Source organism: Cyanistes caeruleus, chromosome 1, assembly GCF_971803275.1.
Source record: "Cyanistes caeruleus chromosome 1, bCyaCae1.hap1.1, whole genome shotgun sequence".
Lineage (NCBI taxonomy): Eukaryota > Metazoa > Chordata > Aves > Passeriformes > Paridae > Cyanistes > Cyanistes caeruleus.
The window spans coordinates 89,429,456-89,444,369 of NC_141701.1; the positions used below are offsets into that span (position 1 = coordinate 89,429,456).

Consider the following 14,914-nt stretch of genomic DNA (forward strand, 5'->3'; position numbering starts at 1 on the left):
CTGGTAGCCTTTGCATTTCCCCCTCTGGATGTTTCTGTGCAGACATCAAAAGGGTGATGCCTCAGGCAGGCAGAGCAGTCCTTTGTCATTTAACACATTGCATTTCCCAGGATAGCTGTTCTCTGGCAATCAGCTTGTGGAGGCGGCATCCCTTCAGATGGAGGTGCCTAGGAAATGATGGAAGAAACTTTAACAGAAAGATTACAAGGCATAATTACAAAATACACATAATTCTGGATTTCTTGAAACAGATAGAAATATGGCAAAGAATGACCAGGGGGGAAAAAAGAGCAAAAATACTGCCTTGGTATGAAAAGCTTATTTGCAGCTTATAGTACATGAGATCTCTCAAGAAGGAAACCTGCAGGTTCCCTGAGAAAGAAGGCCAAACGGCTTCTCTGCAGTACACTCATATACCCCTGAAACTGCCTTTGGTTGTTACCTCAAATGTATACAAGTCAGAGGAAGATACTATTGACTGAATGTTTAGGAATCATAGAATAACTTTGGTTGGATGGGACATCCAGAGCTCAAAGCAGGTCTAGTTAGATCAGAGTGCTCAGGGACTTAGCCCTTCCAGCCTTGAAAACCAAGAGAGATAGACAACCTTCCTGGGCAACTTGGTCTTATACTTGGCTGTAAGTAATTATTAGTCTCACCTTTAAACCTTAAACTGTTGTGGGGAGGGAAAAATAAATTTTTTTGCAGAAATGTGTGCTTCATTGCAAGCATCCCAAGAATGCAACCTGTGTTCTCTTAAGAATCTTTTCTCAGCATGCGCTCCAAGTACTGCCTATGAAAACTAAGTTCTTAGTTGATCATGGTGATGCAAGGAACATAGATGTGTTTGACCTCTTAGTATACATCTTGGTGATGTATTTCCAGCAATAACCCATAAAGTGATTGAAAACTTCCATCTGCTATTGGCCTCATGATGCACCTAGAGCTTTCACTACATCTTGAACCAACAAAGTCTTGAAGATGGGATGCTTTAAGCCCAGAGGATGACTGCTCTAGAGGAAAGCTGAAGATCATTAGGACAAAAAGTCTGTTAAAATGTCAGAGAACATTGTATACTGCAATCCTAAGCTCTGCTGGGGCCCCTTGGAATTTTTGTAATACAAAGTAATAAAAAAGATCTGCAGTGGGTTTTGCCACTAGTTTGCTGCATTCATTCCACTGTGAATGAAATGTGTATTGTACTGCAGTCCTAGTTCAGCCTTCAGTCACATTCTTTTCTGGTTTAAACCTCTGGGAAAGCTAAATCCTGCCCTTTGTGCTACCTATGTTCCCTGGAGACTTAGGTTTTGACAGATAAACATCATGGAACATACAGGTGAAGAAGCTGAATCAATAAAACCTCCAAAAATTAGCATATATTAGGAGTAAGTTTTTATTTCTTGTGAATAATTTGCTCATGTAATGGCTAAGATTGTGAAGAGTACTACAGGTATGTTGTTATATATTATGGCAATGCATCACTGAAAAAGCTGAATTAAATTTTAGCTGTTAATATTTCCTGCTTTTATAAAAGCTCCTAAGAAATTACTAAAATCTAGCCTGGATATTGAGGCTTTAACCGAAGGGCAGACATTAAAGAGCTTGGCAAGATTCACATTAAAATATGTTCCAGGATTTCAGCAAAAACTGATTATACAGCTATTTCTTCAGATCCTTTAGCACACTGCAGCTTCTTTGTGTTGACTCCTATTCAAGGTTTTAAAGAGGTAAACAATGCTTAATATGGCTTTTTGTCAGCAAGACCTGTTGATGGTGCATGTATTGTCTGTTGGTGTTATAAAGTCTGTCTGTGTTAAACTCTGGGGACATAGGAGAATGATGACGTGGGACTGATGCAAAGCCAAACTTCTCCCTCCATGCTTGTGCTTCACACCAGTCCACAGTGAAAGTAAAAGCAGCAACTAAGGGATAGGTCATGATGAAAAATGACTGACCCATAGTAAACAGGGGCTAAAAAGAGGAGAGTCAGAACCCTTTATTTCTGCTACTTTTTTGAGAAAATAAAATGTTCCTCATACAGGTTTCTGTACTGTTCAGAGGACCCCATGTTTATGTTGAAGGAGGAAAGACTGAAGAAGATGCTCATGATACTGTCAGAAGCTTCACTTCAGTGCTGCTAGCTCACTGGGTGATATGTATAGAAACTGTATGCTATTCCTAGAGATTTGTGTTGTCTTAATTTCTAATTTGAGAAAAATGTGAGCACTTATTAAAGGGAGGTGATTGACAGTGTGTGTGCTGCTGTCGCGCTCAGTGGAGGCAGATGCTTATGAAAGCTTCCCCCTACAGCTTTGCCATCATTTGTACCTTAATCAGCCTTTGCAGCTGCCTCAGTACTCTTGGTTCCTACACTGGTCATGTGTTATTGCAAAGTGCTTTTCAGTGGGGGGGAAGCCTCTGAAGGTTGGGAGGGTCTGTTTCAAAGTCACCCTGGAAGTTAAGGGAGGTGTTCACATGTTTCCTGATCTTCTCTTTTTTCCTTCTCCTTCCCTTTACCTTCTTTCTCTTCTGGCTGAATGTTACTTCCCCTCATCTCATGTTCCCGGTTGATTCTGTCTGTTTGCCTGTTCATTTGTACCTCTGTTAGACCTCATGAGACTATAACTTGTTCTCCCAGCTCAGCCTCTCATCCTCTGTCTGAGTTTGGTCAGAGTTTGACTTTACTGTGTGGCTTTCCCCATTCCTCCATTCTTCAAAGCATTTGCATTTTGTGACTTTCTCAGTCGCAAAAGTTTAAAGTTTGCTTTAAACACTGGTACTGGAAATCACAGGAACCATAGTGAGCTGAGAAACTGAAATGAAAACCTGTTAGTTTTGTGTGGCTGCTCCAGTGGCACACAGGAGACATGGCAAGTCCCAGGCCATTGACCTGGAAAGTTTGGGTAAGAGTGTCTAACTGTGTTACTGCAAATGAGCTCTATGGGGCTAAGTCTGTCAAACGTATTCTTCTTCATTTGCTGTTTCCTTTTCTGTATGAAAGTGTTCCCTAAATGAATGTGCTTCATGCACAGTCATATCCCTGACCTTCAAGTAAACTGTTCTGAACTGCAAGCAACAGACCTAATATGAGTCATTTATAAAGGCAAAAAATCCAGTCATCCCTATTATGTGCTGATTGTAACTTTTTCTGCTGTAGGCTGGTGATCTCAGTAGCCAATAGAGAGTTTCTGAGATAATAACTATCCATTTAATTGCTTGGAAATAAATCTTTTGGTCCGTCTAGCAATTTCAGGCCACGCTCCTACCTACTTTGGACGTATTACTTCAACAAAGATTCCTGCAGTGTGATGCTTCTCCATAATTTTGACCTGAGAAGCAGCTTTTATAAGGATTATCAGCAGAGAGTGTTAGTCTGTGCATTCTTGGGGAAGCCATACTATTTGATATGATCAGGAATTAATTTGATTAGTTATGGAGACAGAAATACGAGGGCAGTTTGTGCTGAGAGCAATGCTTATGCAAGCTGATTGACTTCACTGCAATTCACTGTGATGGGAAGTTCAGTTTGACCTATTTTCTTAAATTTTCCTTAAAGCCAGATGACTCAGACCTTTCTGGAGCCAGGGCAGACAGAGCACTGTGTATGGCTCAGTCCTTGAGGGGTTGTGACAGTCTAGGTTGTCCTAGACTTCTCATGTCTGTCCCACACACTCTCAAAGGGATAGAGATTCAGGGTATCCCAAGTGGCAGTTCTAGAAAGACTGATGTTTTCTCAGGTGTCTGAAGTTGATCACCCAGGATTTCCAGGCACTAGCAATGAAAAGTAGATTTATTTTTTTTTCTCAGCATTGTTTCTTTTGTTCTTATCTTGAGATATGTGTAATTCTTGAGAAAACATGGAGAAAACCATAGTGGCATCTTGAAAGATGATGACTGTGACCTGCTTTACTGTGTCCTCTTTGCATTTAAGAGTGTCCAGAAAAGGCTGTTCCAAGTCATAAGTTTATCACAGTAGAACCTTGCTAAGGTTCTCTATTGCCAAGTTTCTCTATTGCATATTGTAAATCCAGGGCTTCTACTGTATTTCCCTTGTTATTTTAAGTGAAACACTTAATTTTGTCCAAATTAAGGTTCTTCATATGAAACAACTGTAATGCTCATCTCTGGAACCCTCCTATTGCCTTCTTTGCTTTGCTTTTCAAACATACAGTTTTACTTGGAGTCAACAAAACCGTAAGTGCCAGGTTTTCTATATCCATAGGAAGCAGTATAAAACTAATCCATGATGTGGGAGCAGTTCTGCCTGTTTGTCAGGCAGAGATGACCAGTCCTTGACTTTATTTGCTCTAGAGGCCTGGACTTCTCCTCTGGACCTTCCTCCTCCCTTTTTGCTGTCTAGGAGCATTTGTGACAAGAATAAGTCATATTCAGATTTTTCCCCCAGGGGCTTGCTAGACACACAGGTACATGCAGGCACATTGACTTCTCCCCTCTCTGCGCTTTTTTTAGCAGTCTGTGGGGGAACAGAGCCTTGTGAGGAATTCTAGATGCAGCCTGATACATGACTGTGGGTTTAGTTTTGTGAGGTTTTTAAAAATATTTTTCTGCATGTATATATAAGACAGCTCTGGGTTTGATGGAAGGAAAGCAGAAGGTGGAGAGCTGTTTCTCTATTTAAGCACAGAAAGAAAAAGGTATTTTGGGGTGGTGTGGTCTGTGAAAATCCAGGGTATATCATACTTTATTCTCTCGGTGTCAAGCAGGGAGTAACTAGCAAGGAAGCTGCTGTACTGATGTCAGTCTTCCAGTCACCAGTGCTGTAGAGCTTTGGTATATGTTAAGATGTGCAGCTAATGTCATGGAAAAATTACAATTAACTTGAATAAGCACTGGGTCAGGCCCATATTTTTTAGTGAATCTTACTAGTAGAGTCTATTCCCACAGTTCCAAACACATGGGACAAAGCAATTATCAGTGTCAGGCTGCAGTCTATATGCTTACACCAATGCTAAATACAATCCTTCCTAAATGGAATGATTAAATTGGCCATGCAGGACTTAATTCAGATTCCTCCTTGGTTTCAATCTCATAATTGCAGTGAGGTTTTTGGAACCACATTTTGTTAACTTCAAGATGGCAGCTATATCAAACTCTCAGTTTAGATCATGCAGGGTTGCTACCAGGTTGTGATTCATGCCTCTGCTCTATCCTGTGTCAAGGCAAAAAAAGTTTCCATTCCTCTGAAAGTTATGCAGGATATGCAATGTGCTCCAAACCAATCATAAAATTGCAGGGCATGCCACAGCAAAATTACATACAAAAACTGAGAGTGGATTTTCTAAGATGGGAGGTAATGACCTTGTTAGGACTGTAGTGACCAATGGCCCTGATGCTAGGATTTGCAGTAAGCTCTGCTATGGCAAGAGCTTCAACTATAATTTCAGTATGAAGATTGTCTTCCTTTCAGCATCATCTAATGTTAGTGGTTGCTTGCTCAGCTGCTTTAGAACTCCAGACCCCACGTTGGTTCATTGCTGATGTTTACCCTTCATCAGGTCGTTGGGCCTTAATTGCACAGAGATGTTTGGGCATTCAAATGGCAGCTCAGCAACTTTCCATCTGTCCTGCTAGGTAGGATGACATCTTCCTTTTTATCCTTAGAAGGCCTTTGCCATCAGTAGTTCTTCACTTTTGCAGCAAACAGGTGTTCCTAAGCTTATGTGTTTTTTGTGTGTAACCTTTTCTGTTCACTTTCATCACACCATATGGCATCACACTGAAATAAAGCAGGGCTTCTCCTAAATAAGGAGAGGACTCCATCATGGCAAAGCACGTGCACAGGATGTGGAGAGCCCTGCAGGTAGAGCAAGAATGAGATGTGTGATACTTCAGCAGTATTGCTGAATGTAGGAAAGCCAGGAAGGAGCATTTCCTTGCCTTCTTCTTCCTTCAGTTTTCTTTTGTTTGTGCAGCACTCATCACCTGGCTCTCTTGGGCTGAAGACTGCCAGGAGTAGCTGGGATTGTTGCTTAAGAATGTGTTTATAACTGCAAAACTAAAAAGGTCATATTCTATTTTGGCCTGCTGGTGTCTCAGGTTGATTCTCTCTCCTCCTTGCCCTCCCATTTCTGCTGACATGCCACATAGTAAGCAGAAATACTGTCAGCCTAGCACCCTGGAGCCCCTGCCACGGACCAGAGTCTTCCAGCTGCAGTAACTGCCTGGCAAACAGAAAATATTTGGGTAGCCAAGTTTGAGTTGTGCATCACAACTAGAAAGATTCTCCACCTGGCAACAAACTCCTTTGACAAATGTCAGCTGTCCTGAGGTGGTTTTGAGGGCATTTTTTTTATAGTAAATTGAAGTTGTTACCAAAGGAAGTACTGTGCTAGGGGCTGATTCCTGTGTTGTAGTCAGTGATCAAATTGTACGTATTTCCCTCTTTACTCCAAGCTGAGTAAGTTTGTATCACTATGTGTAGCACAACACTGATGTATGCATTAATCACCAGAGCAGCTGGTAATTAATTTATTTATCTTTTATCTCTTTTTTATTCTCACTGGGATGTTTAGTACCATGTGCAGAGGAAATAGGAAGGAAAGCAAAATATTTATAAAAACCTGCCAAGTACCGGAGCATTCCTGTAAAAACATCACCGCCTAAATAGACTGCAAAACATGAATCATGGTGTTTTGGTTAGAAAGACTGAACTGCTGAGTAGAAGTGATGCTGCCTTGTTAGACTTGCATTTGTCTAGCATTTTCGTATGGACAGTGCCATAGCTTCCTCAGGGAAACACTACAGCTCTCCAAGAAAACATTTATATTGAAGAAACAAGGATCAGAGGCTTCCACACAATTTCTCTTGCTCACCTATTTGTGCTGGAAGAGAGAGCCTGTCCAGCCCACACAGAAACCTCCATGTTGTTCAGCTGAGGCACACTTCAGGGGTGTCCTGACTGCCACTTTTCACAGTACCACAGCTTAGAGAAAGAAGTGAGAGAGAACTTCTTTTCTGTGGAGTGGAGAATACAGCTGAAAACTTGCCTTCTCTTTGAGGGCACAGTGTCCAAAAAAAACCACTTTTAGCCAAGTGATCTCTGACATGGGAAGACATGGTTAAAGGGGGAAAAAAATGGTATGACAGTATCAAGCCTTAGAGGTTTTGATGCAGGTAGGAAACAATATCTCACTAGTTATCTGTTTAAAGGGGATGCTGCTTCCATTTCATGTTTATGGACAATGGAACTGGAACTCTCTTTAATGGCAAAGGCTGCAGGGGTGAAAGAACTGAAGGTTTCCCAAGCTTATAGAAGAAGCAAATGTGGGCTGGGAATAGGATGCAAGTTTGTTGAATCACTGTCAAATAATGAATTATCTGACATTTTGTTGTCCACTGTGCAATCAATTTATGCCAAGGTTTGTAGCTGTGTACTGAGGCAGTGAAAGAGTTATTTGACCTTATTTTTTCACCTGTCTTTAAAAAGGCAAAGCAAGTCCTTTTCTGCAGGACTACTATAGTACATTCATTTTACATTATTTGTCCTGGAAATGATTAGCAGTGGCAGCTTTCACCGTAATTAAACAGATCATAATTAAACATATTTTTGTTTTATGAGCTGTGGCAAATTCAGATTCTCTGTAAGGCAGCTCTTAGGAATGAAAGCAATTTGCATGTTATAGCAAAGAGCATGTTACAGGAGACATACTAGCAGATGGCTTCAGGGTTTGTTTGCATTCAAAATACATAGCACCTGGAAGAAAAATGTGCTGGGCTTTCTCCATGATAATTTGGGGTTCTTATTCACCAGTTATTTAATTCCCAATTGTCCACAAACATGTCAGCACAGCTGGGCTTCTGCAGTGTGCTGGGATCTGCTTGTAAGACTCAGTCCACTCTGGTAGTATTTGCTGGTTGTTTCACAGAATGGAGTACATGTGAGGCTGGACTAGAATGCAGGTGATAATCTTTTAGTCTCTGCCTGAGAAAGAAGTTGCTTTTGTTCCTCTCTAAAAGTTGTTTGGATTGGGGAGATAATACCAGAGTCAGTAAAAATGCAGTGTTTGGATATGAAGTCTATTTTCAGATCCAAGTTGAATTTTATGGCTTTAGAGCCAAATGAGTTGCAAGAGGAGGGATAAATACTGTTGAAATAAAGTCAAGTGAAACAAAAAATTTAAGCCTGGAGTGAGTGAACTGTTTGGGCTAAGCCTGATGCAACATGTTTTTTGTGTTTCCCCCTGCCTCATTTTGCTATAAACAGTAAGTCTCTGTATTTGAAAAGTCTTGTTTGTATTCTCTCTGTGATATACAAGTGCCTTCAGAGAACCTTGGATTATGATTTCATAAAATTTGTCTGAAAAACAGAAACATCAACATCACTGTTCTTTAGGCAAGGAGCTGAGATATCAAGAGGTTGTAAATAATTTTTCTGAGGTCACAGAGAGAGGTTGCAAAAGACTGATGACTTGACCCAGTTTTTCATGTTCATGTTCTAAGTCTTACCCAATTCCTGAACTACAAGACCATTTGCATTACATTGCATTACAAGACCTCTGCTGGTCCTCAGCTTTTCTGAACTGACTCTTGTTTTCTTTCTTAAGACAGGTGAGGCACAACACCCCCAAAACTGCCCTGAGACAGCAGATAGGATATTCCAGTTTTGAGTTCACCCTGCATTTCATTAACACTCATATTTCCCAGATTCAGGGAAGCTGACATTTGAATGTGCTTTCCTCTCCTGACCCATTTCCATAATGCAGCAGTACTGAGTACCAGTGACAGCTGTGAACTCTAAGCAAGTTCAGAAGGTGAATTATGATCATGTCTTCAGCTCACCTAATTATTTTCTGAATCACAACCAAACTGAAGGTGTTCTCAAAGGCAATGAATAAGTTAGAGGGAATTCCACTGCGAGTGTCTGAACTGCTGTCTGACTGCTGGGGGAATCAAACTCTTCTCAGCCTTTCTTTTCCAAATGCGTAACATAGCAAACAGCATCTCAGAATCAGGCCTTCAAAGGGATGGCTTTTCAGTGCATTGACTCAGAACTACACACTACACACATTTGGAGAAGTCACCTGCTTATTCCTGAATAATTGCATTCCCTGTTCTCCTACCACTTATATGAAACAGGTAGAATTTTAGATGAGCAACACATGCAAAATCAAGTCCTTTGGGGCAATGCATCACCTGAAGTGACAGACTCTATTCACCATAAACCACATACATAGCCTAGTGTGTAGGATGTTTGTGTGGCTTTGGTGACCAGCATAATTCTGCTGAAAGCCTGCTTCAGTCTGTATTTCTGTGAGATCTGATAGCACCTAGGCTGATTTGTGAACTCTGCTGAGGAAAGTAAAGCTTTGCATTTGGTTTCAACTCCCAGGAGTGCCAGGTGAGAAGTCAGACCTGCATCAGAATGACACAGAACAAGTAGGTCAGCAGTTTCATTGTATGCATCTTCTGTGTGCTGTGTGTGTGTGTGCATGCATGAACTTGAGAAAAACCATGGCACTGAATCCTTAAATTTCTGCTCAGTCTTCTTTAAGCAAAAGTTTCACTGATGTTTCATGTGTAGCTGAAGAGAATCAAGGCTGGTTTGTCCTCATGTTGCAGTAAAACATGGGGCAACAATATATGGAGATGGTAAAGAATCGCAGAATGAGTGGATTTCTTCTAACAGTGAGTGAGGGCTTTGGCTAAAAATAAGGAGAGTGGTGTTATTCTTTGTCGTGTTTCATCTGCCCCAGTTGCACTCTCTCTGCTTAGTGCCTGCCAAACTGATAGCTTGCTGAAGATTTAAAGAACCAGCATTCACATTCCCTGTAATAGCAGCCAGAACAGCTGAGGTTATAATCTCTTCTTCAGGCTTTCCTCCCCAGAACCTGCAAGAAGCAAGCATCTTTACCCCGACTCCTCTCATTCTTTATGTCACAGGCACTGTCCTAAGCTGCTGCCTCGGCAGGTTGGGCAGCTTGGCTTGTTTACCATGCCGTGAAAACACACAGCATTTTGGGGGCAGCTGGACAGTAGGGGATTGACAGCGTGTCTGGCCGGGGATTATAATCCCTTTCAGGCAGGGGGAGTTTTGGAAATGGGGGCAGCCTGGAATGATTAGGCTGTTCTCCGGAGCAGGTGCAACTATGGGCAGGAGGCAAGGGAGACAAAGAAGAGTTCATCGCCCAGATAAGCAGTCACAAAGTGTGGGTCAGCCTTTGCCGCGGAGGAGCAGTGCCCCTGCAGGGGCTCTTGTGCCGAAGTCACCGGGCGGTGCCAGCCATTGTCCATGGCTGCCCTCTTAAGCCCTGAGCAAGCCGGACCAAGCATCTTATCTGGCTTTTATAAGAAGCCAAGGGGGGAGAAAAAATCAAGAATGAAAAGCGGCTGGGGTTTGGTTTCGCTGGGGCAGCTGAAGCGGAGTGCCCCTGTGGCCCCTTGAGCCGCAGCCGAAGATGGAGAGCCAGGGAGGAGGGTTTGCAGCCCGCTGCCGGACAGTTTTTTGTGTGTACATCATTAATTCTGTGGGATGGGCCGCCTGCCGCCCCTGTTGCCGTGTTCTCCAGGCCGGAGGACGGCGGCGCTGGCAGAGCCGGGCCGTGCCCACCATCCCGCTCGGGGGCCTGGGGGACGGGGAAGGGCGTGCGAGAAGGGGATGCAGCGGGAACGGGGAGCGAAGGGAGGCTCTGCCTCCTGGGTGCTCGCAGGCGGCAAGGTAGCCAAAGGTGTGCCAGGCTCCGCCGTGCCGCCGATTGTGTCCGGCTCCCGCGGCTAAGGGACAGGCTCGGAGCGGGGACACGCCGAGCATCCTCCAGCCCAGCCCGGGGGATGGGTTAAGGAGCGGGGTCGCGGAGGGCAGGCAGCAAGGCTCAGGCAGCGCTTCTGCCTGCTCTGCCTCCCGCCTCCCCCTCTCCCCCAGCCCTCCCCTTCATCCCTGTTGTGTGTGGCGGCTAAACACCGAGGCGAGCGGGAGCGGATGGCGGATTGCACGCACGCCCGGCAGCCTGGGATGCTGGCTTTTCCTTCTGCCGGCTGCAGGCAGGGCTCGGTTTCAGACATGAGTGGAGAGAAACCTAAAAAGAAAGCTTTCTACCTAGTGAGGATGAAGCCACTGAAGGAGCCCACCGGCACCACTAACAACAATGTCTCGTTTGTGATTCAGTATCACATAGGCAAGGAGATCAAACACATTTGCAGCAACTGCAGTCGCGGGGAGGAAGCCCGTGACGGTGAGTGCTGCGATCCTGTGGGTGTAGGAGCGAGGCATGGAGCGCGTGTGCTTGCTTGGGGGGTGCGCGGACATGTGTGCGCTCCCGTCGGAGCCTGGGATGCTCGGCTTGCTCCTCCACAGATCCCAGGGAAAGAGGAAAGGAGGCGCGGGAGGAATGCGCTGGGCATTGATTCAGCCTGTCGATCAGGGAGATGCCAAGAGGGACAGGTCCCTTCATTTGCCACAGAAGCTTTGTGCTAACAGTTAAGGCAGTGCTAACAGTTAACTCTTCTCTTTTTCCAACCCCCCCCCCCCTTCCCTTTTCTCCCCAGTTGCTATAGAAATTGCTGTTTGTATTGATTGTGTTTTGTTCCCATTCCTATGAATTTTAGATCAGGGTTTTTTTGCCCTGATACATCAACTTTTTCCTTGTCGTGCTGCAATAGTTTGCTTGACTCAGCTGAGTATCTGGAAGGTCTGGTTTATCAGGAATACCACTAGTGTGATTTTCATCGTGCTGTCAAATGCATGGGGGAAATTGTATTTTTATTGGAATTAATATAGTGCTCTTCAGACAACTGTTCTCATCCCTTCCCCCTCTCCTTTTGGGACTGAGGAAAACCTCTAGAGGGTATTCAGAGAGTGACGGTGTAATCAATCACAGGTGTTGCTACAGGTAAGTATCTGCTTTTTATGTTTCTAGGAATGCAAATATTTGAAGGCAACAATGACAAATTCTTTGGATTTTGCCGAAGTCAGCAATTAGGAGAAGCTGAGAACTAGGAGTAGCATACAAGCATTCAGGCAAAAAATAGCCTCACAGATGTTACCCCACATTCTTGTTCAATGTTTTATTACTTTGCTTTGCTGTGTGGATTTGCATGCTACTTAGGACTGAAGGCACTTGACTTAGATCCCTATTAATTGATGTGGTACACAGATCTCATTTTCTGAAGGTCAGGAAAAGACTTTTTTTGATTGTAAATGTGATTGTGAAATTGTTATCATTTTTTGAGCTGAGGTTTTTAGTAGTTGTTGGCACTTCATTTTTCAGCTTTTGTCATTAAGGTTAGTGTTATTGCTATTATTAATAATAATATTTTAATTAACCAACTCTGCTTTCATTTGCTCTGTGGAAAAGAACAAAATATTATTTGGGATCTCATGATTCTTTGTCAACCACAGGTCTGCAGTTTAACAAAGTAACCATGGTTTTGCTAATGTCTCTTTAGAATTAGTATCCTGCTAGTGTGATTATAGTTCTTTGATTAAAAAGAAGCTAAAGCTGAACAGAATTGCTTTTGGTGAAAAGGGAGAAGATAGTCTGAGAAGCCTGGAAACCCACAGTGGGTTAAGCACTCTTTCTGCTTATGCCACTACAGCTGAGGGAAGAATCTGATGAATGCTATGTAAATTGTTGAGTGTTTCCTTTCCTGTTATGTGCTGCTACTGACAGAGAGCCCCACAGATATTAAAGGAAAGGCTATGTCCAGCAGTAGTAGTTACTGTACACTATTAGTGTAGTTTATTTATCCTTAAAAACAAATGAAGCCTTTTATAAAAATATGCTTACCTAGATTTATTGAATTGACCTAAAACTCAATTGCATCCACATCTTTTGCTGGGGATTTTTTGGAACCTTGTACTTGAAATCTTAGCACAGTAAGAAAAGAATATGCTTTCCATCCTTATAAAGCACACGTGTACACGTGGATGCATATGAATGTATAACTCCAGTTACTTATACCTCTTCGCACACTAAGAGGTTTGTATTTTAGGGGTTTGCTTCCTTTTCTGTGTTTGGTTATTTAGCTTCAAACCATTAGATACTCTGAGGGCAGGGTATGTCTCTTGGCAAGAGATAATTTAGTAACCCTAAAGAGGCAAAGAATAGAGCAGAGAGGCTCCCAGCCAGCAGGCTTCCAGAGCATGTCATCGGTCTGGTTTTGCCCCTTCTTTCTGTGGGATAGGATTTCATTCTGCCTCATGCAGATGACTTTTAAGATCACAGTTTTAAAAGTAACCAATACCAGTAAAACCTTAATTTTTTTCTTTCACACCAGCATGCACAGCTAGAGGTTTTTTTCAGAAAGTAAAGAAACTGTAGTCCCAGCTATGCTGCCTGGGGACACTCACTGATTTGACTCTGACACATTTTTCAGCAGTAAAAAATACCAGGGTTTTTTTTTCTGGTGAATACCAATTCTAGACCTTTTGGTGTTTGGAGGGAAAGGATAATATCATGAACTGAAATTATGTGATGATCATATCAGACAGGTCAGGTAAAAATCTGTGACCAGCTCAGATACAGAGAAATCTGTCAGGATCTTAAGATGTCCGTGCATCCTCACAGTTGCACAGCCTAAAGAGCACTCAGAAAGGGGACCACTTGCTACTTTTTATAAGGAAAATGCACAGCACTCTGCAATGTGAGCACCCCCACCCTCCTATTCAAATTATGTATAGTTTATAGGTCTTGCAGACCTGTGGCTGCTCTAGCACATCCAAATGTCCTATGTGGCTCCTGTGACCTGAGCAACTATTGCATTTGTTGGAACCAAGTACAAAGACTAGGATTCAGTCCCTATGGCATAAGCAGCTCAGTTGGATACCCTGATTTAATACTGAAATATCCTCCAAATCCAGTTATGAGTCCTGGATTCTAGTCATTGTCTCACTCTACATTTTCATTGTTCTACTACTCTAGGAGAAGGAAAAATTTATTCTGAAAATGAGGGAAATCCTTCAAAGACCACCAGCTAAAGTCATGACTATGAGAATATTGAAAGAGGTAGACATGAAACTGAAGGAAGAGATGAAAGCAGGTACTGAGTCATATGATATCTTGGAAAGAAGGTAATGTAATCTGGAGAGAAGTTGGTGAAGGAATTTGGCGATGCAGATGGGCTTACTGAAGTAGGGGTAAAAGGAGTTGGTGTGGATGCAGCATTTGATGAGGTAAAAAATAAGAAGTGAGGAGCTCAAAGAGAAGCAGGAAGCTATAGTAATAAGATGGACATGGGTGATGCTTGAACCATTGGGCTGAAAAGAATGAATATATTTAATGCTAATTTAGTAGCAAAATAGAAAACAATGAGAGAGGTCTATGAAAGCACCAATACTGAAAGGCTGGGTGACAGAATAACAGAAACTGTGTTGCAAATAAAGTGGTGAAACTGTACGTGAGTGAAGAATGAGATATTCAGGACAGGATGCCAGAGAGGCAATTAGACATGGTGGACTGAACCGAGAGGGAGAGGTCAAGTGAAGAGAGAAATGAGTCACCTCCAGGAAGACAGGAGCAATCAGGGCTGAGCTCTGAAGGCTGAGGCTGCAAGAGAGGTGTTGGGAGAAGCGGAATGGTGAAGAGTTGCAAAAGTCCCAAGAAAAAGCATACAAGAATTGAGGAGACAACACAAGTTGTTCTACAATCATGAAGAGGAATGAAAATGCTTTCTGAATGTAAATGTGGAGAAGTGACTGATAACCCAGTAGAGCAGAAGGAGCTAGAATTGTAAGAGATCAAGATGCACTGCAATGCTAAGCATCTCCTGGGATGTACAGAGCATTTCTCAGAGTGTTGATTTTGGTGGTCTCTGTGAGGGATGCGATAGTGCTGGGTCATAGCAGATGACATGACTGATGAACAGCAGTGATCAGAGAAACAAGTAAAGGAAGAGGCTTGGCTGGTTTTTTTATTTATTTTATACTGAAAACTGACTGAAAATCTCAGTGTCCTTCTGA

The 14,914-nt window shown here is 42.8% G+C and overlaps 1 protein-coding gene across 19 annotated transcripts in view; it reads left to right on the top strand.

Annotated features, from left to right (window-relative positions):
• The window catches only part of PHACTR1 (phosphatase and actin regulator 1), a 295,559-nt gene that overhangs the window by 143,393 nt on the left and 137,252 nt on the right, over positions 1-14,914 (top strand). The window contains exon 1 of one of the 19 annotated variants that reach the window (XM_086841309.1): positions 10,530-11,189. The exons of 16 other annotated variants lie outside the window; for them this stretch is intronic. In XM_086841309.1, the coding sequence (XP_086697435.1) occupies positions 10,937-11,189 (253 nt within the window). In that variant the 5' untranslated portion in view covers positions 10,530-10,936. Of the gene's footprint in view, positions 1-10,529; positions 11,190-11,777; positions 11,847-14,914 lie in introns of those variants that run through there. 2 more of the 19 variants (XM_086902333.1, XM_086841314.1) reach the window with 2 other exon arrangements.